Here is a 26,799-nt window from a genome sequence, read left to right on the forward strand (position 1 = left end):
TTGTATGGGCTTTATGACAGAAGTGTATTTCACAAAAAGATACAAAATATTATAAGTTCATAAATATACAATATATATTCTGGATAAATTTGCTTAGAGCTAAGTGTATATTAATTTGTGTTTTACAGACATAAGTTACATCACCTGATAAAATACATTTACGACCCCCAATGCACAGCAGTTTGGTCATCAGTTTCAGGTTTAGACTAGCTGGAAGAATTTCACACACTAACTATTGAATGGAAAAACAGCAACACTTAAAACCATATAACATTCCACTAAAGGTACTTGAGAGAAAAGGAATATTTTCAGCTGTAAAACATGCCAATAGATGAAAAACCATGGCATTCATGAGTCTATTATCCTCAGTTAAAATGAAAGATCATTATTAGCTACGTACATACTTTTTTGTTTTCAGATGACAGTTTGCACCGTAATGATCAATAAAGAAATACACGTACACTTTCAATATTATTCCAGAGGTATTCCTTTCCTACCATTAATTTTTGTTAATTATGCACTTTTATAATGGTATAATCATGAACCTATGATACACAAGAACAGACAAGCACATACATTATAATTACAAAAGTATGTGGACACCCCTTCAAATTAACAGATTCTGCTATTTCAGCCACAACTATTACTGACAGGTGTATAAAATCGAGCGCACAGTCATGCAATCTCCATTGACAAACATTGGCAGTAGAATGGCCTTAATGAAGAGCTCAGTAACGAGGCACCGTCATAGGATCCCACCTTTCCAACAAGTCAGTTAATCAAATTTCTGCCCCGCTAGAGCTGCCCCGGTCAACTGCAAGTGCTGTTATTGTGAAGTGGAAACGTCTAGGAGCAACAACGGCTCAGCAGCGATGTGGTAGGCCACACAAGCTCACAGAACGGGACCGCTGAGTGCTAAAGCACATAGCGCATAAACATTGTCTGTTCTTGGTTGCAACACTCACTACCGAGTTCCAAACTGCCTCTGGAAGCAAAGTCAGCACAATAAGTGTTAGTCTGGAGCTTCATTAAATGGGTTTCCATGGCTGAGCAGCCGCATACAAGCCTAAGATCACCACGCGCAATGCCAAGCTTCGGCTAGGGCGATGTAAAGCTCGCCACCATTGGACTCTGGAGCAGTGGAAACGCGTTCTCTGGAGTGATGAATCACGCTTCACCATCTGGCAGTCCGACAGACAAATCTGGGTTTTAGAGGATGCCAGGAGAACGCTACCTGCCCCAATGCATAGTGCCAACTGTAAAATTGGTGGAGGAGGAATAATGGTCTGGGGCTGTTTTTCACGATTTGGGCTAGGCCCCTTAGTTCCAGTTAACGCTACAGCATACAATGACATTCTAGACGATTCTGTGCATCCAATTTTGTGGCAACAGTTTGGGGAAGGCCCTTTCCTGTTTCAACATGCCAATGCCCTAGTGCACAAAGCGAGGTCCATACAGAAGTGGTTTGTCGAGATTGGTGTGGAAGAACTTCACTGGTATGCACAGAGGCCTGACGTCAACCCCATCGATCACCTTTTGGATGAATTGGAACGCCGACTGCGAGCCAATTCTAATTGCCCAACCTCAGTGCCCGACCTCACTAATGCACTTGTGGCTGAACGGGAGAAAGTCCCAGTAGCAATGTTCCAACATCTATTAATATATTAATGCCCATGATTTTGGAATGAGACGTTCGACTAGCAGGTGTCCACATAGTTTTGGTCACGTAGCGTATCATGGGAAGCTTATAAAAGGGTCGTTCTTGAATTGTGGTGGCATTAATGACTTAAAATATTTTTTATCATTATGATAACATTGTGCCAACACTAGGAGTAGCGTATGACAACATGATACATTGGAAATGGAATCTCCTACTAGCACAGTTCTGACATAAGGCCTGCTCATGCCATCATTCAGCAGTGCCATCCCTAGCCCTGTTCTTGTTAGACCCCTTTAAAAGGAATTTATTGTCAAATCTTTCTTATTATCATGATACATACAGATCCAAATATGTGGTTTATTGTTGATCTTGAATGTCCAATTGGGCCACAAACATTTTCTTATTTGCTCAAACTTGATACCCTGTCAACCATTTTCTGGTTTTCAAGTGTTCTCTCTTGGGGGAAATGTCCCATCCCACTGTTCTACTTGCTTTTGAGGGGTTAAGGCTTTTGACATTCATAAAGTGCTCTGAAGGAAAACATGTTACACAACTGAATGAATGGAAATGACTAGAAAGTTCATTAAACGACTGTCCTAGACCACTAAAAGCCCTCAGGTGTTTATCTGAACGTTACTATTATGACATTTCAGCAGCTGGACTCAAATGCAGAAAAATTTGATTGCATGAAACAACTCAATTTGGCAACAACAGGCATTACTTTCATTTGTTGATTGAAGACTTAGCTTTGAAAGGATTTGTGTTAGCATTGCAGATTATTAGAAATAACTCATGTTTTTACTAAAGGTAGGGTTCTGTTTTAAACACAGAGCCACAGCTCCTGTTCCTCAGTCTACGATATTGCAATTTAAGTCCCCATTCATTTAACAAAAATGAGAAATAGCAAGCCAATGCATGTTTGATGGACAGATTAAAAGATAAGACAGATGTAATATATTCATCTTTACAAACATGTACATTTACACATTCACTGGTGTCTAAATACTTTTTAGATCAATTGAGTTCATTACATATTTTTGTAAATCACAAGACTAATGAGCAATAAATGAACTCTTCTATATCTATTCTTTATATCTCATAAGATACAAAATAGTAATTTAGAATACATATACTATATTCTGTAAAAAATTATATCTTGGGAGATTTGTTAGGTTAAACAAGGAGGATGTTTGTTACATGTGGCTTGGGTCTGACCAACGATAGAATACAATACAGTATACGGTAGCTACAGAATAACAGGGCATTCAGAACGGCTTTACAGTCTTTTTCTGCTGGGTTGTAATGTGTTTTTTTTAGCTTGTGAGGTCACCTTATATCAGCTCCTTTTACATTGTTTGGATCTGTGTGTGCGTGTCTGTGTGTGTGTGTGTGTGTGTGTGTGTGTGTGTGTGTGTGTGTGCGTGTATGTGTGCGTGTGCGTGTGAGTGTGTGCAAGTATGTGTTAAAAACGGATTCAGCTCCATTAGACCAACGTGCCAGGGTCAGCGCTGGGCTCCTTCGGAGTCATGTCTTGCATCTGAGGATGAACGGGCTCTTGATAGAGTGAGAACTCCATTGACCTGCCATAGAGAGGGCACAAATCATCACAGCACTCAAAAGTACCGTAATCTGCACCTGTGTGAATGTTACCAACAATCATTACAAAGTACAGAAATACTCACCTTCCATGCAGTGGGTGGCCATGGAAGCTGGCTGACTGAGACATCTGGGACCTATGGAGTGGATCACCTTGTATAGACTGAGCCTGGTGCACCAAAGGGTGAGGGTGTGAGAGGCGGGAGACCCCTGCATCATGCCCCTTTGACGTGGTAGTAGGGTAGCCGAGGGCATTCCTCAGGTACCAATCTCTGAGACCCTCCAGCGCCAGGGCTTTATGTAGACTCCTCGTCGAGTCCTCAGGTGTTGGGCGAGAGAACTGGGGAGGCCTGTGATTGAATGAGGGGCCGGACAGCTCAGTCTGGTAGGGGTGCAGGTTGGGAATGGAGGAGGTAGTGGAGCTTGGGGCAGGGTGGGGAGACTCATAGGCAGAGAGCAGGATGGTGTCATGCTGCAGGGGGATGAAGGGTCCACAGGACTTGGTCCGCGTGACTTTGACTCTGTGAGGCTCAGCCTGGGAGCCACGGATCACCATGGGGCTGTAGGGTGGGGCAGCACTGGGTAGATGCACCTGGGATAGGGAGAAGCCGTTGGCTTGAGGAGGCACTGCAGCAGTGGACGATCGAGGAGAGGAAATGTCCTGCCAGATTCTACCTGTTGATTGGTACAGCTGGTGTTGCACTTGAATCCTCTGTTGCTTCCCCCAGATGTAATCCATTAGGAGCTCATTGTAACCCCCTCCCCCTGCTTCTCCTCTCCCACCCATGGACAGCCGCATGTTGCCCTGCTCCACAGAGCCGTCCAAGTGCCTCTCAGGACTGCTCAGGTGGATGTGCCTCAGCTTGCCATCAGTGAGGGTCTCAGAGCTTTTGTAAGGCCCTCCTTTGGGGGGCATCCCGTTCCTGGGGCCTGGGTCCTCTGGGAGACTGGAGCGGTCAAGCAAGGCCTCAGAACTATTGCTCCGCCGGGCACGGGAGCTGTACGGGCAGCCTCTGCGCTCCGAGGAGGAGCCTTCCTGGGTTAAGGGCACCATATGAGGTACATCCAGGCTGCCAGACCACTGCTTTAGTGCAATCCCACCAGAGCCATCCGATCTGAAGGAGAGAAAGAGAGCAACGAGCTTATTGTAATAGGTTAGTCCTAATGTAAACACAGTATCTTTACATTTCATATTCCATTGATTGAATGTGTGATATCAAAGGGAGCATGATATAAGTATCTATGGCACTAAGCATCTGACTTCTCACAAAATAAATCATCTTGTGAGCTTTGATGATAAAATGTTGATGCAAATGTTGATGCAATGTTTACCATGGCTGGCATGTTCTGTAGTCTAATTACCTGCTACACTCATCTGTTACTCTGTCAGCCTCTCTGTCATCATAGTGGGTGGGTAGCAGTGGATGTGCTGCATTAAGCAGAAGCACTGGACCAGAGGAGGAATATTACCTGACATGAACACTGATTGGGGCAGTCCGGGCGATGAGGGGGGTAGCAGGAACACTTCTGCCTTCAACATTAGATGTACTCCTTGGTAGAGAATGACTTGGGCTAGGAAAAAGAACATGAGTTCATTGCATTAGACACAAGAAGAAGGAGTGCGTTACACGAGTGTACACACACACACACACACACACACACACACACACACACTGACAATACCTGATGGAGCTGGTCACAGAGTTACGGCGCGTCCTCATTTCATAGTATATCTCCACTGGGGACAGTTTCCTACAGACCTGGTGGTCTGGGCTGCCCAGGGACAGACGGGGCTGGGACATGGAGCGGTGGTCTGCTGCCACACTGGGAGAGGACTCCTCTAAGGGAGGGAGAAGATGGGGTTTGGTCAACTTGAGTCACTCTAACTCACAATCGACACGCAAATACAGTAAACAGAACATTCTCTTTCATGACCATAATCAGACAGCAGCCGTATAATTCTGAATTTAAGGAAGACAAATGTAATTCTTCACTCTTCTCATATTTACGATAGGTACTGAAATGTGATCTGTCATCTAGTAACTGATTATAAACTGTGAATATGCACAGTACCAATCATCCAATCTCTCTTTTTCTGTAGCCTCACCGAATAATGCAATGAAAACAAACTCTGTCTAGACGTTTGGATAATATTTTGCAAGACTTCAGTGTTTGGGCGAAACAGACAAAGATAACTGCTCAATGATTTTTACCCACTAGCATTAACAGATTCGGTTGTTATGATTGTTTTTGCAGCTCTGGCTGACTCACCATTGTCATGGGATGTTGAATCTGACATGGAGCTAGTGCTCTCTGACATCACCGTGTCCTCTGCAAGAAAAACAAACACAACCTCTTTTATATCACAGGGAGTAGAGACCAAATACACATACCATCACATCATTGGAGGGGACAGGAAAGGAAACTGGCTCATATCAAAGTGAACTTCTATGAGGTTAACCTTTCACTGCAGTGGGCTAAATCAGGGTCACATAGAGAGTTTCTTGGTAGTCTTAAACAAATACACCTGACACACATGGGTATAGGCTTTAAAACAAGAAGACACCTGTACCATGTCGGATATAGAGTTGAAATGTATTACATTTTGAGTTTGCATCCCAATATTACACTTTATATACAGTACATCACAGAAGATTGAAATATAACAAAACCGTTTGACATAGAAACACCGGATTTCCGGCAGTAATTTGTATTTATTTTATTAACATTCCACCAATGAAGCCACTAGGTAATTTGACTGCAGGAAAGGGCTACCCAGTACCCAGTTGTTTGGCCTAGATAGATATCATGGAAACATTGATCAAGATATGTATGTATAGCTGTTAACACGTCTTTGAACTCTGCTGTACACAGCACTGCCTTACCTGTGTGGCATCCCCGGTGAACGGTCCTCTTGCTGTTTGGGACATTCCTGTCTGACTCTGAGTGCCTGTATAGAGCACCACTGAAGATGGTTTTCATCTGCCTTCGCTGACCTGTCTCATCCTGCACAAAGCAATAACTTAGTCAGTTATGTGTTGATAACCAGTATTAACAGACATACAGGACCTCTGTGATCAGTGTCATAGTATTTGAGAAAGTCCTCTGACCTCTCCCTTGGTGTTGTTATGTGGCAGGCCAGCCCTGCGCTGTACAACGGGAGCTCTCTCTCCTGTCTCCAGGGGGAAAGCATGTGGGACCTTCCCGGTCAGCTCCTGCAGACAAAATACATGCCACAGAATTAGCCTAGTTAGATTAAAAAGCGAACACTGTTTTCATGTAGCCAATGCCAAGTCAAATGTCATACTGTCTGTTATATAATATAGTTATATAATTGAGCAATAGAAACAAATGTAATAAACACTGATACATATACTGTTACAGTCTCCGGTCTTTGTATCTTAAAATAGTTGATTGTTGCGCTGGAATACATGTGCTAGAACTAATGTGATAATAGTCCAATGAAGATTAAACTATGTTGGTCAAGAATAGTATCATTTGAATGGTGGTACATCCGACCACCAAATCAAAAGTACTGTATATAGAGAGTATATAGAGAGCGTTTCCATGCATTAATAATCTTATTCTAGAGAGAAGCTGAGACACATCTGTGTTCAATTTCAAACCAAAAGCAGGGGGATGTGTGAAACAGCTGTGAGTGAAAAGCTGGAGCTGCTGCCTGGTATGTCTGGCTCTGCCTCTGGAGAAATCAGGCTAACATTGATATGCTGTCGCTACATATTCTTGACTCATGCAGCTCTGGAAGGGGAAAGCTTTAAACTTCGCTATGTAACAAAAGTTGCCAAATGTTGTTCTTTCATCTGTAGCCAAACTCAGTGAGCCTGATTTACAATTTCAGGTGGTTGAGGTTTACAGGGCTTTAGAGCTACTCCGTACTGAGTCAGATACAGAAAACAAACCCAAAGTTGGTTTATGCTTTTCAATAATCTGATAAAGCACACGTCTCTATATCATGGCTTGGGTGATTGGAGCCATTCCCTCTAACTTGCCTTGAGACCTACAATGGTTAAAAGGTAGGAGAGAGGAACTGACCGCCTCCAGCAGACACACTTGTCTCAGCTCTCCCACTCGGCTGCTGAGGAGGTCCTCCAGGAGTTGCTTTCTCTCCTGCAGTGCGGAGATGCGTTCAGCTTGCAGCTTGCTGTCCTGATCTGCACACCAACACACACATCAACACATGCAGCTAAGACAACAACCATTTATACAATTACTTTGTAGCAACAATGGTGTTACTAGGTAATTACAGTATTACTGAGTACTTAAAATATTGTGTAATTGCATCAGATTATCAATTAAATTCTGGGGGCAGATGTGTTAGAAAAGATACTAGAACGAGGAGCGGAAGCAGGGCGGTAGTTCCACCCCCCTGTCTCTGCAAGTTCCGGCAAGTCTGTGGACCAAATTGTCCCCTCCCCGAAAGATGTGAACACCTGCGAAATTGGGATTTGTCCGAATGATCAGTGACGGAAAAATCTGTGCACCGGAACAAAGTTTGTTGTTAGTCGTTACATCCCACAGGCTGTTGACAGATGCTACGATACCATCTTATGTTACATGCGTCTGTCCACAAGAGATTAGTAAGTACCCCCAAATCTCTTTGTGGAGGTGTAAAACTCACCTGGAGCCCCCACACCCATGGATGTGATTAGGCGCCCTTTGACCTCCATGTGGTCTGATTTGTGAGGTCTTGCTTCTCAAACCTCAGCCAATCAAAACCTCACCTGTTGAGAGAGAGCACTGTGATTACCTAATAGAAATGGGACAAATAATGTAGGCCTAGAGCACAGGTTGGTTTAAATACATTCATCTTACCTAGCAACCTCAAGCATGTGTTCTCCAGTAGTTTGGTTAGGCATCTATTTTTGTTAAACCAGTAAGAATGTGTGTCTTCCACTAGTAAAAAACAGTAAAGTGATCCCAGCCACCGCCAGTGGGGGGAGCCTCTGTGACTCTTTTCAGGTGTCTAATGCTAAATCCTGTAACAGAGAGGCAGAGAGTTTCAATTTTTGTGACTAAATGTGACTAAATGTGACTAAAAACAAATAGGCCTACAGTTAATATAGAATAAGAACCGTGTGTGTTGTTTCAATGATAGACTATCAGGCCTAGCCTGTCTATGCCCATCGTATTTGCATTATATAAAATGTATGCTTGGTGGCATAGGATGGCTTCATGTTAACAGGTTCATTCAAAAGTGTGCTTAATAGAGTGATTCAAAAATTAAATAACTTAAGTATTTAACATGATAGTGTAGACTGTGCCAACATAATAAATAATATTAAAGCAATTGTACACGAGGGCATGGTAAACAACTGTTTTAGCACTGCTGTGCTGCGATCGTAGGCCTGCCTGCATAAAATGTATCTCTTAGCTCTGACAATCATGTCTTTGAAGAGGAGTGAGAGTGAAACAGAATTAATAACGTATGGAGAAGAACAGATGGAGAGAAACCTAAACTGTGTTTCATGTCTCAATTTCCAAAGGTAACCAACACAATATAAAATAATGAACCAAAAGTAACAGCAATAACTTTGCACTGAAAGTAAGACACAACCTGCTCTGTTTATGCACAGTTGCACACATTCAGTGAAGACAACTTACACCCAACAGTTTATTTCAAGTGACAGCATTCTCCACACGTTCTCTAAAACAGTGGCTCCCAAACTTGTTTGTGTTGTGAGCTGAACCTTCAGGATTTTCTTGTGACTCACCCAATAACTCAAAAACAACATTTCTAGTCAGAAACCCAGGAACACATCCCACAAGTGGGTCCTGATTCATCATTTTGGAAACATTGCTTCAAGATATTTAGCTGACATCTCAACAGAACCTTTAAAGGCAGTCTAGCACCTATTTTCCAATGCCAGAAACACATATAATAGTAATTTAGAGCACCCCAATAAAACGTTCTCAAATGACAAACTCTTAAATGAATTGTTATAATATTGTAATGTTGTTCCAGAAGGTGGGTTTGAGGTTCTCTAAATCAAACTTCAGAAACAATCCCACAACGCTCTGCAGTCAGCATCACTCGGTGAATGAAAAACTTCTAAAAAGTGGGATAAATTTGTGAATGTTAGGCGGGCGAATTGGGCGTCTACTCGTCAATCTGCGGGCACATTTCATCCGAGAACTTCCATGGCAATCAACAATGGAAGGAGGGCTTCAGCAAAAATGTGCTTCTCAAAGTGGATGCTGCACCTACCATTAATGTTGCTTCTTAAGCATCTCAGACAGCTAGCAACACCAGCAGAGACCGCAAGTATGATCACTGGCATGGAAGTGAACCAGGTAATTGAAAGAGCAAGCTAGCATCCTACCTCTATGCTAACGTTAGCTAGCCATAGAGCTACCGCATTTAGCTGAAATCTTTTATCTAAACACTGATAAAACTACGCACATGTAAATGTCTGCCATCTAACTGCTGTTGCTGTCATAGATAGGCTTTTACTATGGGAAAGAGTCGTTTAAGGTCTTTTGGGGGGCTGCTGTGTTGCGGTAATTCGTCACTCTGTGGCTCTGGGGGAGTTTTCTATACGGCCTGCTGAGTGCGGGCTAAACTGAAATGCTATGCTTTGGCCATGGCTCGGACCGCGGATCAGGTGTCACTTCAGATAAGCCCCGGAGCCATGTTTTCTTTTGTGGGATAGATTTTGGTCCATGGGAAAGTTTATTTTTGGATCTTAGGATCAATGTAGTCACAGTTGTTTCTTGTTGAAGAGGCAGCAGATTACTTTTAGCTTGCTATCCTCTTACTCCATTTCTGGATGACTTTTTGTCTTTCTTTCTAGCTGACAAAATAAGTGAGCTAGATTTTGTTTGTGTACTACCATATGTCGATAACATAGCTAAGTTTATCACTGGTATGGGCTAGTAAATATCCTTAAACCTAGCCAGTTGAACAGTGATGGCTGCAAGCTAAACCCTTAGAGAGACAGAGGAGAATTCACGTTCTGTTTCATCTGCAGCTGGCTTTCTGATGTTCACTCAAATATGTTTTTACACATTTAATTATTGAAATTATATTTTTATTCTATAAAGATTGTAATTGTATCAATATGTTGTGAATATTGTTGAAAATCCTCAGAGCCATTTTACATACAAAAAAATGAAGTTCCACTTGGTGCGCCCCAGTTTACCATGTACAGGCAACATGTTCCTCCACCGTTTGAGTCATAGAAATTACAATCTTGCGTTCGGGGTTTTCCGGCAGTCTACATGGTTTTTATATGCAGGGAGCATAAATTGTACAATTTGTAAACTAACAAATAATTTTCAAGTTAGAACGCATGTATACTGAACAAAATATAAACGCAACATGTAGATCCCAGATCAAAAACACAAAAAGTTAAATTCTCTCATTCTGTCCACAAATTTGGTTACATCCCAGTTAGTGAGCATTTCTTCCTAGCCAAGATAATCCATCCACCTGACAAGTGTGGCATATCAAGAAGTTAAATAAAGAGCATGATCATTACACAGGTGCACCTTGTGCTGGGGACAATAATTCTGTATACATCTGGCTCTTCTTTGGACACTGTGTTAACAAACCTCCAGATGAGCTTCAATGCCATACAACACTCCTTCCATGGGCTCCAACTGCTCTTAAAACTAAATGCATGCTCTTCAACCGATCGCTGCCCGCACCCGCCCGCCCGTCTAGCATCACTACTCTGGACGGTTCTGACTTAGAATATGTGGACAACTACAAATACCTAGGTGTCTGATTAGACTGTAAACTCTCCTTCCAGACTCACACTAAGCATCTCCAATCCAAAATTAAATCTAGAATCGGCTTCCTATTTCGCAACAAAGCATCCTTCACTCATGCTGCCAAACATACCCTCGTAAAACTGACTATCCTGCCGATCCTTGACTTCGGCGATGTCATTTACAAAATAGCCTCCAACACTCTACTCAGCAAATTGGATGTAGTCTATCATAGTGCCATCCATTTTGTCACCAAAGTCACATATACTACCCACCACTGAGACCTGTATGCTCTCGTTGGCTGGCCCTCATTTCATATTCGTCGCCAAACCCACTGGTTCCAGGTCATCTATAAGTCTTTGCTTGGTAAAGCCCCGCCTTATCTCAGCTCACTGGTCACCATAGCAGCACCCACCCGTAGCACGCGCTCCAACAGGTATATTTCACTGGTCATCCCCAAAGCCAACTCCTCCTTTGGCCGCCTTTCCTTCCAGTTCTCTGTTGCCAATGACAGGAACAAATTGCAAAAATCACTGAAGCTGGAGTCTTATATCTCCCTCACTAACTTTAAGCTTCAGCTGTCAGAGCAACTTACCGATCATTGCACCTGTACATAGCCCACCCAACTACCTCATTCCCATATTGTTATTTATTTTTTGCTCCTTTGCACCCCAGTATCTCTACTTGCACATTCATCTTCTGCACATCTACCACTCCAGTGTTGATTGTTAAATTGTAATTATTTCGCCACTATGGCCTATTTATTGCCTTACCTCCCTAATCTTACTACCTTTGCACACACTGTATATAGACTTTTCTATTGTGTTATTGACTGTACGTTTGTTTATCCCATATGTAACTCTGTGCTGTTTGTCTCACACTGCTTTGCTTTATCTTGGCCAGGTCGCAGTTGTAAACGAGAACTTGTTCTCAACTGGCCTACCTGGTTAAATAAAGGTAAAAAATAAAATGCCACTCTAAAATGTGCAATTTTGTCACACAACACAATGCCACAGATGTCTCAAGTTTTGAGGGAGCATGCAATTGGCATGTGGATTGCAGGAATGTCCACTAGAGCTGATGCCATAGAATTTAATGTTCATTTTTCTACTGTAATCTGCTTCCAACGCAGTTTTAGAGAATTTGTCAGTACGTCCAACCGGCCTCACAACCGCAGACCACGTGTAACCATGCCAGCCCAAGATCTCCACATCCGGCTTCTTCCCCTGCGGGATAATCTGAGACCAGCCACCCGAACAGCTGATGAAACTGAGGAGTATTTCTGTCTGTAATAAAGCCCTTTTGTGTGGAAAAACTGTCTCCCCAAGTGGGTGGGCCTATTTCTTCCCAAGCCCACCCATGGCTGTGCCCCTGCCCAATCATGTGAAATCCATAGATTTGGGTCTAATTTATTTATTTCAATTGATTGATTTCCTTGTATGAACTGTAACTCAGGAAAATCATTGAAATTTTTGCATGTATCTTTTTGTTCTGTATATATATGAGTGGAGACCATCCTCCTCAGTGAAAAATAAAAATAGTAAAACATTAAAGTTCTCCTTTTTAGATAGACTCTACTGAATATTTTCACGTCACCAAATAATTGATTAAAACACAATGTTTTGCAATGCAGATCTACAGTAGCCTCAGCCGCACTCTGTAGGGTAGCACCACGTTGTAGCCGGAGGACAGCTAGTTTCCGTCCTCCTCTGGGTACATTGACTTCAATACAAAACCTAGGAGACTCATGGTTCTCACCCCCTTCCATAGACTTACACAGTAATTATGACAACTTCCAGAGGACATCCTCCAACCTATCAGAGCTCTTGCAGAATTAACTGACATGTTGTCCACCTAATCAAAGGATCAGATAATTAATCTAGTACTGAAAGCATAAGCTACAGCTAGCTAGCACTGCAGTGCATAACATGTGGTGAGTAGTTGACTCAAAGAGAAAGACAATAGTTGAACAGTTTTGAACAAATTAAGGAGAAGCGAGAGAGAGCTTGCTATATTTCGTAGTATATATTTTTTTAACTTTCACTTACTTAGCTAGCTAGTTTAGCCTACACAAACACCTGGCTCAAACAGAGAGGGATGACATGTTAGTTCGCTGTAGCTGACTATGGCTGTCGAACACTGGAACTCTTCCAAGTCAATGTAAGCTTTTGGTTTTATTAATTTATTGCCACTGGGGCTCGCCGGTGTAACTGTTTAACTGCTTGCTGCTGACTGTACACAGTACTGCATGATTGTAACGGGTTTACTAACGCGTTAGTTCTAGTAGCTATGTTGACTATGACGTGACAATGATGTAGGCTGTGTAGCGGTTATTGGTCATGATATGAAGGTTTGGCTTGGAAAAGTTGTTTCACCTGGTCACAGACAGCTGATGTGTTGTGCACTGAAGTCCACAAGCGAAGAGAAAAGGTGAGAGGAGGACAGCGAGTAAATCGATGCGAGAAGGAACGATATATACAACGAGCTACTTGTATGTGTCTACTATGAAAGTGAACTGTGTTTGCGTGTGATCAAGGGTGTGTTCATTGCGCCGATTCTGTTGAAAACCGTTTCTTAAACGGAAGCAAACGGGGATAAAAATACTTGAATTTCTCCAATAGAAACTCTCGTTTACAACTGTTGGACTAGTGATTACACCCTAGATCAACTAGATGCAGGCAAGAGTGTGAATGTGTCACTGTCTGTCACCTTGGTTAATCAAAATTCTCTCGACCTGTGCACCTACAGTTGAAGTCGGAAATTTACATACACTTAGGTTGGAGTCATTAAAAGTAATTTTTCAACCACTTCACACATTTCTTGTTAGCAAACTATAGATTTGGCAAGTCGGTCAAGACATCTACTTTGTGCATGACGCAAGTAATTTTTCCAACAATTGTTTACATACAGCTTATTTCACTTATAATTCACTGTATCACAATTCCAGTGGGTCAGAAGTTTACATACACTAAGTTGACTGTGCCTTTAAACATCTTGTAAAATTCCAGAAAATGATATCATGGCTTTAGAAGCTTCTGATAGGCTAATTGACATCATTTGAGTCAATTGGAGGTGTACCTGTGGATGTATTTCCTGGCCTATCTTCAAACTCAGTGCCTCTTTGCTTGACATCATGGGAAAATCCAAATAAATCAGCCAAGACCTCAGAAAAAAAATTGTAGACCTCCACAAGTCTGGTTCATCCTTGGGAGCAATTTACAAATGCCTGAAGGTACCACGTTCATCTGTACAAACAATAGTACGCAAGTATAAACACCATGGGACCATGCAGCAGTCATACCGCTCAGGAAGGAGACGCGTTCTGTCTCTTAGAGATGAACGTACTTTGGTGCGAAAAGTGCAAATCAATCCCAGAACAACAGCAAAGGACCTTGTGAAGATGCTGAAGGAAACAGGTACAAAAGTATCTATATCCACAGTAAAATGAGTCCTATATCGACATAACCTGAAAGGCCGCTCAGCAAGGAAGAAGCCACTGCTCCAAAACTACCATAAAAAGCCAGGCTACGGTTTGCAAATGCACATGGGGATAAAAGATCGTACTTTTTTCAATTTAAAGGCAATGCTACCAAATACTAATTGAGTGTATATAAACTTCTGACCCACTGGAAATGTGATGAAAGAAATAAAAGCTCAAATAAATCATTCTCTCTACTGTTATTCTGACATTTCACATTCTTAAAATAAAGTGGTGATCCTAACTGACCTAAATCAGGCAATTTTTACTAGGATTAAATGTCAGGAATTGTGAAACATTTAAACTCAGCTTTTGAGTTGACAACTGTACGTTGTCAACTTTTATTCATAGGCTAGGTTGTCACAACCTCATGATGTGTACAAGGAACATTCTAGCATCATCTGGTAGCCTAAACCTATCGATGTTACATTGAGCTGGGTGAATGGAATATGAATGACAGTTATCCAATATGTTGTAATAAAAAAAAATGTAATCCTCTAAATGGCACCGACCGCCACTGATGTATATTAGTTCATATACAGCACCAACTAAATAAACATCAGATAAGGTCCGTAATCTACTGCCTGGACTTTAAAGCCTGCCAGCAATGGCCAAAGCAGGAGGTTGCTCATCTCAGTCTAAAGAAGTCAGGGGTAGCCTGTCATTTTTCTTTGTGGTATTATTCAAAATTCCATGCAAGCTTGTTCCAAATCAGGCCTTATTCCCTTACGCTGCATAGAGAACAAACAATAGTGATACTATTCAGTGCCAGAGCATCTCTCACTCCAGAATCTTAGTCATAAAGAACAGGCAGCTCCTTGCAGTCTACTAAATAACCAAATCCTTCTTTCCTGAGCAAAACACCATCAACAACACAGAATGCCTCAAGGGCTAAGACTAAGGTTGGAACATTTTTAAGATGTGTACAGAGAACGGCACCATATTATCATCGTAAAAAAAGAACATGTATCTACCACCTCAGTCATACTATATGGGAGATGCATGCTTCAAATACCTCACACATTTAACATGGGGTTCAGTCCTGGAGTTGAGACGGTCCTGTTTGCACGTACTAGTGTGAAATTCCCCTTGTGTGACTTCACATTGATAGACACAGAGGAGCCTCTTAAACAAACAACTGACACAGTAATGATTCACTGTCCATTGACACTGGTGGCCTGACCCAACCCATCACATGAATCCACTCCAGTCCTAGTCAATTGATTATTCTTCATTTAACTCATGTTATTGACCAGAGGGAGGTGGTGTACCAAACTTCGACCAAAATTATTAATAATGTACCATTCAACAGTCTAAAAACATGGGGAAAAGGGGCAAGACAGAGATTGATAGGAAAAATGGCGAGACAGACAGGAACAGTTGGGTGTCCACTCCCAACAGGAACCGTTGGGTGTCCTCTTGGATGGAAGTGGTGAGTTGATGCCTGGAGCCATAAGGCAGGCACGTCATCTAGGAATGTTTTCTTCCACACAAACCAAATAATACACAGCACAGAAAGGCAGTGTGAGCAGCTAGATCTTTACTTTCCACAATCAGTTTAGAAAGTTCATAAATAATGAAGGTACGTTCATAAATAATCAAGGGAAACATGGCATGAGAGGGATGAGGAGCGGGTGAGCTGGTAAAATACAACAGCACTCCTATCTTACTGTTCTGGATTTACTGCCTTTTGAACCTAGAACCAAATAAAGCACACCTGAAAGGACTGCTGATCCCATGGTGTGAGTCAGAGGTAACTACTGGCACATCTGGAGGTCAGATGTGTTCAGAGACACAGGTACAATAACTCAGCACTAAACTCACATTCCTGAGTGAATCCTACGGGAAAGAAAGAAGGTTTAGAGGAAAATCATCAGTCAGACCAAATGAGGTAAGAGACAGTGAGATGAGTGGGATGATCAGAGAAACAAGAGAGAGTGACTATTGACAGTATAAGAACGAGATGGACACTTGGGAGACCCAGCCAGAATATGCTAGGAGTGAGACAATGGTTATCGAGATACAGATGAGCTGTGGAGAGAAACACGCTGATTAAAACATGAGCTGTGAGCGCAGGCAGGCAGCCCCTGTGCAGCTCGCATCACACGCATGCAAAATGCAAATCAGCCAGGAGTTTAATATTCAAGTCCAGGGGGGGCGCATAGTCAATGCTGCAGGGCAGGCCTCTCTTTCTGTTCTACTATGTCCACCGTCACAACACCACATATCTTTACAAGCTTAGCCTATTATATGATAATATTCACAGGCCGTATAGCCCCACCACTGCAGGGCAGGCAAAAATCCAACACAGCTCAGTAAACAATGCGTCATTCCAGCCCATTTAAAGATACCAAAATGGCTTTCTTCTGTAGCATGGATTGTCCAAATACGTATTCATTTGCATATTTTCGTGCATACTACTTTGAATACTGTGATGTGGGCTACTATATCTTTGCCAAATGGAAATTGTTTCTGATTTATAGGAACCCAATGCTTTGATACCATTATGATTTTGATGCTACTAGCAGAGACTCAAAGAAGAGCAGCTGAAATGTGTCCTCGGCTCCAGTGCAGATATACCATCGGTGACACACTCAATCCTGGTGGTGGCTACAACCATTGTTTACACAGCTGCTGCCTGCTCCTGTCATGAATTGTCAAATGACACACAAACTCACCTCAACAGATATACCATAAATATATATACTCAGCATCAGAATTTAATAATAACTAACCAATTGTATTTTTTTAAACGGACCAGCATCCCTTTTTTTTTTTGAAGAGATCTCTCTTATAAGTAAGCTGTATCAAAAATATATATTGAATTTACCTGCTCTCTTCTGTAGCTCTGCCACATTTTCTCTATGTTCATTTGTGTAACTTTCCTGACTTGACTTCCGATAATAATAGTATAGTAAGTATGCAGTATTCCTGGAGGACAGTTATGGAGACTAAACCATTAGCATAACACAAGGGGTGGGGGATAGAAAGTTAACAATATAACAGGAAATGTCCACACCTGGGAAGGAACTTCAATTGAAAATGCAGAGTTTGAAATGCATATCTTACCATATGCATTTTGGCCGAGAATATGTTTTCCGTTTAGTTCATTTTATTGTCATTTTCATTTGCGTACCCCTCTAAACGTCCCTGATTCCTGTTGCGTTTGCAAGAGATACACTACATGACCAAAAGTATGTGGACACCTGCTTGTCGAACATCTCATTCCAAAATCATGGGCATTAATTTGGTGGTCGACGTCATCGGCCTTCTAGCCATCGCCGATCCACTTTTCATTTTCCATTTGTTTTGTCCTTGTCTTACACACCTGGCTTCAATCCCCCAATTACTTGTTCATTATTTAACCCTCTGTTCCCCCATGGTTGTTGGTGAGTGATTCTGTAATAGTGTCTGTGTGTAGCTGGTGTAGAGGAGTCAGGCGCAGGACAGCAGATATGAGTAATAAACGTAATTTACTCAAATATTCACAAATACAACACAATAAAATCGAGCCCACAATAACGGACCGTGTTACAAACAAACAATCACTCACAAACAACCATGGGGGAACAGAGGGTTAAATAATGAACAAGTAATTGGGAGATTGAAACCAGGTGTGTAAGACAAGGAACAAAACAAATGGAAAATGAAAAGTGGATAGGCGATGGCTAGAAGGCCGGTGACGTCGACCGCCGAATGCCGCCCGAACTAGGAGAGGGACCGACTTCGACGGAAGTCGTGACAATCTTTTTTTCAAGAGTGTCCTGGCCAAGATAGGCAGCACCAAGTCATTACAAAAATGACAGACAAACAACATGAAAAACTACAAGTAATCTAGTAAAAAAAACAGAATTCACAAGAGTATAACAAAATCAAAAACAGCAAATTAAAAACATTGACAGGTCAGGGAATCAGTCTCAAGATCATTCATCAGTGATTAAAAAATACCAATCGGGACAAGTTCTTCCAGTTTAAAAGTATTTTGTAAGGCAAGAATTATGCAAGAATGGGCTGCCATCAGTCAGGATGTGACCCAGAAGTTAATTGACAGCATGCCAGGGCAGATTGCAGAGGTCTTGAAAAAGAAGGGTCAACACTGCAAATATTGACTCTTTGCATCAACTTCATGTAATTGTCAATAAAAGCCTTTGTCATAAGTGTCATGCTTGTAATTATACTTCAGTATTCCATAGTAACATCTGACAAAAATATCTAAAGACACTGAAGCAGCAAACTTTGTGGAAATTAATATTTGTGACATTCTCAAAACTTTTGGCCACGACTGTAGGCAGAGGGAGGGAAGCCATTTCGTTGGGGGGTGAGTGAGGCTTCGATGTAAAAAAGATATTGTAAATACAGTCTTCAGGATTTATTACAGTCATTCTGTCTCATTCAACAAGCTGCACCTGAACAGCCAGCCACCAGCTGGACCCTGTGGAGAGATTATGGAGGGTCAGGTGACCTTCCAATATGATATCGTCTCACTCTCTGAACTACTGATTATAACATGCTTATCAGCAAGACCCAGAGCAGCTTAGCACGTGGTGGCCAATCCTATGGCCAGCGCAGTATTCCCATTTTGAAATCCTGCTCCCTTCACTCTGCCCTTGATGGCTCGCTACCCTAGGCAGATCTGAAACAACAGTATAGGTGAAAGCAATCTGGTGATTCCTCCTACTACTAGATTTCTGGTAGGTTCAAGGTAGAACAGAATGTAATAAAAAATGGAATGTGGCCCTATGTCCATTGAGATTATTACTATACTGTTTTCCCACATGAAGGGATCTCTGTATCTATTCCAAATCCTTGCAGTGAAAATGTTTTGTCCTAATCCCCAAGCCCTTTATATTGGTTCAAATCCTCGCTGTTGGATGACACAGAGACTCATTGACACATCACAATGTGAATGACACAAGGTAACACTTTCGTCACTTTTACCTATCCAGCTGAGTCTGGGTCGGTGTGTGGGTGGGACCCAAGAATATTATTGTGTAGGCTACTTTACACAGAGTGTACAAAACATTAAGGACACCTGCTCTTTCCATGACATAGACTGACCATTTGAATCCAGGTGAAAGCTATGATCCCTTATTGATGTCACTTGTTAAATCCACTTCAATCGGTGTAGATAAAAGGGAGGAGACAGGCTAAAATAAGGATTGTTAAGCTTTTAGACAATTGAGACATGGATTGTGTACAGTGCCTTTGGAAAGTATTCTAAAATAATATAAACATGTACTCAGCCATCTACACACAATACCCCATAATGACAAATGCTCTGGATCGACGTGTACGACAGCGTGTTCAAGTTGACACCAATTACCAGCAACTTCGCACAGCCATTGAAGAGTGGGAAAACATTCCACAGAACACAATCAGCAGCCTGATCAACTCTATGCAAAGGAGATGTGTCGGGTTACATGACAAAAATGGTGGTCACACCAGATACTGACAGGTTCTGATCCACGGCCCTTTTTCTTAAGGCACAGTGCATTCAGAAAGTATTTGGACTCCTAGACCTTTCCACATTGTTACATTACAGCCTTATTCTAAACTGGATTAAATACATGTTTCCTCAATCCACACACACACTAGCCCATCATGACAAAGCAAAAACATGTTTAGAAATGTTTGCACATTTATAAAAAATAAAACCGAAATACCTTATTTACATAAGTATTCAGACCCTTTGCTATGAGACTCAAAATTGAGCTCAGGTGCATCCTGTTTCCATTGATCATCCTTGAGATGTTTCTGCAACTTGATTGGAGTCCAGCTGGGGTAAATTCAATTGATTGGACATGATTTGGAAAGGCACACACCTGTCTATATAAGGTTCCACAGTTGACAGTGCATTTCAGAGCAAAAACAAAGCCATTAGCTGAAAGGAATTGTACGTAGAGCTCCGAGACAGGGTTGTGTCGAAGCACAGATCTGGGGAAGGGTACCAAAAAATGTCTGCAGCATTGAAGGTCACCAAGAACACAGTGGCCTCCATCATTCTTAAATGGAAGAAGTTAAGAACCACCAAAACTCTTCCTACAGCTGGCCGCACGGCCAAACTGAGCAATCGGGGGAGAAGGGCCTTGGTCAGGGAGGTGACAAAGAACCCGATGGTCACTTTGACAGAGCTCTAGAGTTCCTCTGTGGAGATGGGAGAACCTTCAAGAAGGACAACCATCTCTGCAGCACTCCACCAATCAGGCCTTTATGGTAGAGTGGCCAGACAGAAGCCAATCCTCAGTAAAAGGCACACAACAGCCCGCTTGGTGTTTGCCAAAAGGCACCTATAGACTCTCAGACCATGTGAAAAAAGATTCTCTGGTCTGATGAAACCAAGATTGAACTCTTTGGCCAGAATGCCAAGCGTCACGTCTGGAGAAAAACTGGCACCATCCCTACAGTGTAGCATGATGGTAGCAGCATCATGCTGTGAGGATTTTTTTCAGCGGCAGGGACTGGGAGACTAGTCAGGTTTGAGAGAAAGATGAACGGAGCAAAGTACAGAGAGATCCTTGATGAAAACCTGCTCCAGAGCGCTCAGGACCTCAGACTGGGGTGAAGATTCACCTTACAACAGGACCATGACCCTAAGCACACAGCCAAGACAACACAGAGGAGTGGCTTCGGGACAAGTCTCTGAATATCCTTGAGTGGCCCAGCCAAAACCCAGACTTGAACCCAATCGAACATCTCTGGAGAGGCCTGAAAATAGCTGTGCAGCAACACTCCCCATCCAACCTGACCGAGCTTGAGAGGATCTGCACAGAAGAATGAGAGAAACTCCCCAAATACAGGTGCGCAAAGCTTGCAGCGTCATACCCAAGAATACTTGATGCTGCAATTGCTGCATAAAGTGCTTCAGCAAAGTAATGAGTAAAGGGTCTGAATACTTATGTAAATGTAACATTTTATAAATGAGCAACAATTTCTAAAAACCTGTTTTTGCTTTTTCATTATGGGGTATTGTGTGTAGATTGATGAGGGGAAAAAACGATTGAATCAATTTTAGAATAAGGCTATAACTAACAAAATGTGGAAAAAGTCAAGGGGTCTGAATACTTTCCGAAGGCACTGTATGTGTGCAATTCAGATGGTGAATGGGCAAGACAAACGATTTAAGTGCCATTGAACGGGGTATGGTAGTAGGTGCCAGGTGCACCAGTTTGTGTCAAGAACTGCAATGTTTCTGGATTATTCACGCTCAACAGTTTCCCGTTTGTATCAAAAATGGTCCACCACCCAAAGGACATCCAGGCAACTTGACACAACTGCGGGAAGCATTGGAGTCAACATTGGCCAGCATCCCTGTGAAACGCTTTCGACACCTTGTAGAGTCCATGCCCTGAAGAATTGAGGCTGTTCTGATGGCAAAAGTGGTGCACCAATATGACATTTTTGGCCAATACCGATATCCAATATTTTCCTTGGCAAAAAAAAATACCCGATACCGATAACCGATATTTAAAAATGTTGCGGCCTTTTAAGGATTCTAGTACAGTTAAATAGTTAACACACATACATGGATGCAGCGGTCTAAGGCACTGCATCTCAGTGCAAGAGGCGTCACTACAGTCCCTGGTTCGAATCCCGGCCCGTGATTGGGAGTCCCATATTGCGGCGCACAATTGGCCCAGCGTCGCCCGGGTTTGGCCGGGGTAGGCCGTCATTGTAAATAAGAATTTGTTCTTAACTGACTTGCCTCATTTAATAAAGGTTACACACACACACCACTCTGACCAAAAAGTTATTTTGTTGGCATTTACGTATGTCCCCATTACCAGTAAAACATAAACAAAACCTATTTATTTCACTTACTTCCTGTGCTGTTTCCCTGTTCATTTGTTCAGTCGTTTCATTCTCAACCAGGATTTCATCATACATGTCAAGCAGTGAAGTTTCAGCTCTGTCTGTCCGTGGCCTCTTTTCCTCGGTACGCACTGTGTCCATTTCCATCTTGTCCAGCTGTGTATGTAACATTTCACGTAAACCCTGTTTCTTGTCTGCATCGAAGTAGCGGTCCTTGTACATAGCAACGAGCATGGTGGCGACACAGTGAAGAGAGAATGCCACCGAAACGCTTGTTCACAGCCTGTCGCCAGTTTTGTTGAGCAGGCGTTTCAATGCCATGACCGAGGGTATCACGTCTGCTGCAGGCGCAGTTAATGAGCTTATTTCTTGAGTCAGTTGTTCGAATGGACCTAGCTGGTGTGTTCATGTTTCCAAGTTTCAAACATGTTCTCAAATGCATTGAAATGGCAGCAGCGGTATGACAACCAGCACATTCATGGGCATGAAATATGACTTTCCTCAGTACGAAATCCTCGATGACCCACTATGCTGTCAGACTCAGCATGCTCATGGGGCTGATATCGCTGGTCCAAATGTCAATCATGAAGCTAATAGCAGTGACGCTATTACTGTGTAACGCCGGTAGGGCAACATCTGATAAATAGCACACTTGGTAACTTAGTGTGTACCGGTGCTCGACCAGTCGGCGAGCCAACATCACCCACGACAGAGAACGGTTGATTGTCAAGGCTTTAATGGATTTCGCCTTTGAGTTGTCTCGCTGAAATGTTCTTACTCATTCAAATGACTGCTCAACTTGTTGACTGCTCGATCCACACAGCAGACATTGTTGGCTAGGTTAGGAATGCATGTATAGCACTACATTTTACGTGGCGTCATTACGTCATGTACCTACGTTATATAGGTATGCACATCAGCTTTGACATCGGTGTTGGCATTTTAAGCTAATATCGGCCGACTCCGATATCTTCACCAATATATCGTGCATCCCTATTAGGAAGGTGTCCTTCGTGTTTTGTACACTCAGTGTATGTCTGGTAGCTGATAACTACATTCATGGAACATCAAGCCAGCTGCTCAAATCCTGTCAGTCCGTTCCAGTTCAACATCCAATAAATGGCATGGACATGGTGTCTCCTTGGCGCAACAGCCAATTATAATGTTTGTGTTCACCTGAGTCTGAAAACTCAATTTCCACACATTGTGAAGTGGAATTGACTGTACACAAGGTCAGAGCATGCTTTATAGAAAAGTAGAATAATAATTATACTTGATTTATATGAAACAATGACATGAGGAAGGCCAAACCAAGAAGGACAAACCAACCTGCAGCTTTAGTTAACTTTGGCTACAAGAAAACAGTGTGCACAAACGATACTCCTAGACAAGCATTCAAAAAGGTTTACCGTCTGCCGCCCACTGATTTCCAGACCATTCTTTAACTTCATGGATGTACTGTGACATCCTCTAATGGTCATGCTCAATGAACTCAAAGACCATGTGAAAAGGATAACTTCTAAAGTGATCAGTGCCAAGCATCACTGCATTTGCAACAATATAGAAAATCCTTTTCTGAGAACACTGCAGTGTTCCCAGACAGACCAAAGCGGCAGCAGCAGTGAATTACCCCGAGGCGCTGTCCGGGTGAACAGATTTGGACAAGTACCTCAGATCCTGGCAACTCTGGATATCCTTGTTCATGAATGTTTTTATAATAGTGTTAATATCAGTGCCGGTCAATGAGTGTGGGAACATGCACAACCTACAGACCTTGTCTCTAAGAACTCCACTGTTAAAGCTGAAATTATAAATATATATAACATAATTAACCATCTTAAAGGTTGAGAAAATAAAGAAATATTTAATTATGTTGGATAGTCAGACAATAACAGGGACAGATTACATGAAAATAGCTTTTGAGAACAACAAGTAAAGGCTCTAGGTAGTAACTGTATAAACTATTGATGGGCCCAGTGTATGTATGTTCCATATCATCATCATATGCAGCAACAGCTCGAGGACATTAAAGCCCCCCCATCATACATGTGCCTCAGTAAATTCTACAAACGTAGTATTTCCCGAATAAAATCTTGATATCTTTTTGAAATTTAGAATGTGTCCAACATGATATGGGAATTCATCAATGTGTCATGATGAAATGTCAAAATGTAAGGTACAACCAGAAGAAATCACAACCCAAAATAGGTGTTTTGGTTTTTCATGTGACAAGAACACAGTGGGAAGGCTACAAAAATATTACAGTAGCAACGGTGAGGTTGTTGAATAGAAGATATATAATTATAAAAATGATATTTAAAAAAGAGCATGCTACATGTGGCCACCTCCCCATTCAATTAAGCCCAGCTTAAAAGGCTAAAATAGCAGTAGCCTACCCTACATCTGCATAGATGCTGCAGATGGACACATTAGACTGGTACAGCCTAATCAAAAACAGCTGTGGGTTGATGAAGGCATCTCATATTGCATTTCTTAATTGCATTGCGTCAGGAAAGACTTTGAATGCACGTTTTTGTTCTAAAGTAATTCTACAAAATGATATTGCAGAAGGTTTTACTTGCCTGAAAGGGAACCCCGTGATGACGAAGATTTGAATCTCAAATTAATTAAGACGTTCCATGAACTCATGGCTTGAGTATATTATTGGCTATAGGCTAATATTTTCCATGATGTACACTTGACTACACTGTTACAACGAAGAGGACATATTAGAGCCTATAGAATCCCCATCACTGGGAGTATGACCGGTGTGTGCGGAGGTCTCCATGGTGCTGTTCAATCTGGTAATGCCACGGGAGACGGCCCGATCAAAGCGCTCGAGGTTATGTTCTTTGACTAAAATGTCACAGTGTAGCAATCAATGGACCATTCGCTACAATTTCACGATATTCTTCTTCTGCTTATCCAATGTGGCTCCATATTCCAATTGAAATGCATCAGCTGCCCCTTTCTCGCGCGTCTACAACCCCCATTCTCCCTTGCGTCGACGCCTTCCGCATCTCAAACGTGAAATCTGTCTTCACGGAAAAGGTTGTCCTACCTAGTGCAACGGACAAGATATAGAACGTTTTGAATAGCAGGTTTCATATCACACAGACCTATTAGTATAATTTCACTATCGGTCATGTTTCAGAATTAAATAAATACCTGCGTTTTGCCTACATTTCCAATCCGTGGCGCGCTCCGTGTCGTCCTACATTATAGCCTATACTGTTTGCTAAATTCACAAACCATGGCCACCACACCTTGTATGTAAATTAGTAACGTGCTCAAACCTTGATAAAGAACCAAATAGGCTTGTAGCTAGAATACCAAGTTTTTATTTTCATACGGTCCTTCACTGCCTCCTGTTGTAGCCTAACTGACATTTTACAATGAATCCTATCCTGATAAAAAAAATGTATTTGCCCTAAATAATATATAAATTCGTATAATGGATCACAGCCACAAAACTAATGGCCAAAATACTTATATTTTCATCACTTTTTTTGGGGGGGGGGGGGGGCTTTATTATATCACCAGCATTTCCCCACTTTACAGATGCATATTTCTCCACGATACCAACAGTTACAAAGAAACCATATGGAATAACTGTCTGAAGTAGAAGGGAAAAAATGCACTGATCAGCCCCATAGGAATAGAATTCACATGCTTCAAACAAGGGGCTTTTTAAAGGGATTTTAAAAAATCATGATAGAATAATTTCGGGGTTTAATTATGATTTTTTAAATACAAATATTACTTATAGAAATAAAATGTTTTCAAAAATAGCTGTACAGAAAACGAAATAGTGCTTAAATTTTAGCACATCTGTATTTTTCAGATGTATATCTGAAGAGTACATCTTCAACAGAGAGAGATCTGACTGTAGTTACGTAGCAACGTTTCCATGAGCACTGTGAAAGATACAGCACAACATGCTTAATTCAAATCAAGCAAGCCATTTGGCTGTGGTTCTCTTCAGATGATGATTGACAGTGGCAATAGGAAGATAATGCTTATGAGAATTATCACACTGTCTGTCACCCTCTAGAAGAGGTTCTGGAAGCCCTTCTCTCAAAACAACATTGTGTTATATGGTTGACAATGTGATAATCCCATCACAGGAGGTTGGTGGTACCTTAATTTGAGGATGGGCTCGTGCTAATGGCTGGAGAGGATTCAGGGAAACGGTACCAAATACAGGTTTTTGATGCCATTCCATTCGCTCCATTCCGGCCATTATTATGCACTGTCCTCCCCTCTGCAGCCTCCTGTGAATCCCATCCATGTAGGTCTTCAGTTGGGGCATTGGTTTCACATATTGATTTGCAAATCAATAATCTAATCCAACAATACTCATGTGCTAATGGTCAATAACTTGTTTGAAGGTTTCTTACTTTCCCAAGATAATCAGTGGTTTATCTACATGAGGAAATGTGGACGCACTGACCGTCCACATCGAGCACTAAACAGAAGAAAAATAAACAGGACACACGGCTCACATTGGACGTCAGAGAGCAGC

The 26,799-nt window shown here is 42.0% G+C and overlaps 1 protein-coding gene and 1 long non-coding RNA gene across 3 annotated transcripts; one reads left to right on the top strand and one right to left on the bottom strand.

The window, feature by feature from the left end:
* On the bottom strand, positions 1-26,729 carry LOC139536540 (coiled-coil domain-containing protein 120-like). Of its 2 annotated transcripts, XM_071337136.1 has the most exons (11): positions 25,443-26,729; positions 8,090-8,253; positions 7,896-7,998; positions 7,310-7,428; positions 6,367-6,471; positions 6,142-6,262; positions 5,528-5,587; positions 4,940-5,096; positions 4,727-4,828; positions 3,343-4,371; positions 1-3,240 (listed from the first exon to the last, which is right to left on the bottom strand). In XM_071337136.1, the coding sequence occupies exons 3-11, from the start codon at positions 7,942-7,944 to the stop codon at positions 3,144-3,146; spliced, it is 1,839 nt and encodes a 612-aa protein (XP_071193237.1). In that variant the 5' UTR covers positions 7,945-7,998; positions 8,090-8,253; positions 25,443-26,729; the 3' UTR covers positions 1-3,143. The 2 variants fall into 2 exon arrangements, with proteins under 2 accessions (XP_071193237.1, XP_071193238.1); XM_071337137.1 differs by lacking the exon at positions 8,090-8,253.
* LOC139536546 (uncharacterized) lies at positions 9,376-12,487 on the top strand. The gene is made up of 3 exons (XR_011667322.1): positions 9,376-9,568; positions 11,891-11,944; positions 12,120-12,487. It is a non-coding gene; the product is annotated as an uncharacterized lncRNA (long non-coding RNA).
* Positions 26,730-26,799: the final 70 nt, after the last annotated feature.

The sequence above is a fragment of the Salvelinus alpinus genome, chromosome 12 (genome assembly GCF_045679555.1).
Source record: "Salvelinus alpinus chromosome 12, SLU_Salpinus.1, whole genome shotgun sequence".
Lineage (NCBI taxonomy): Eukaryota > Metazoa > Chordata > Actinopteri > Salmoniformes > Salmonidae > Salvelinus > Salvelinus alpinus.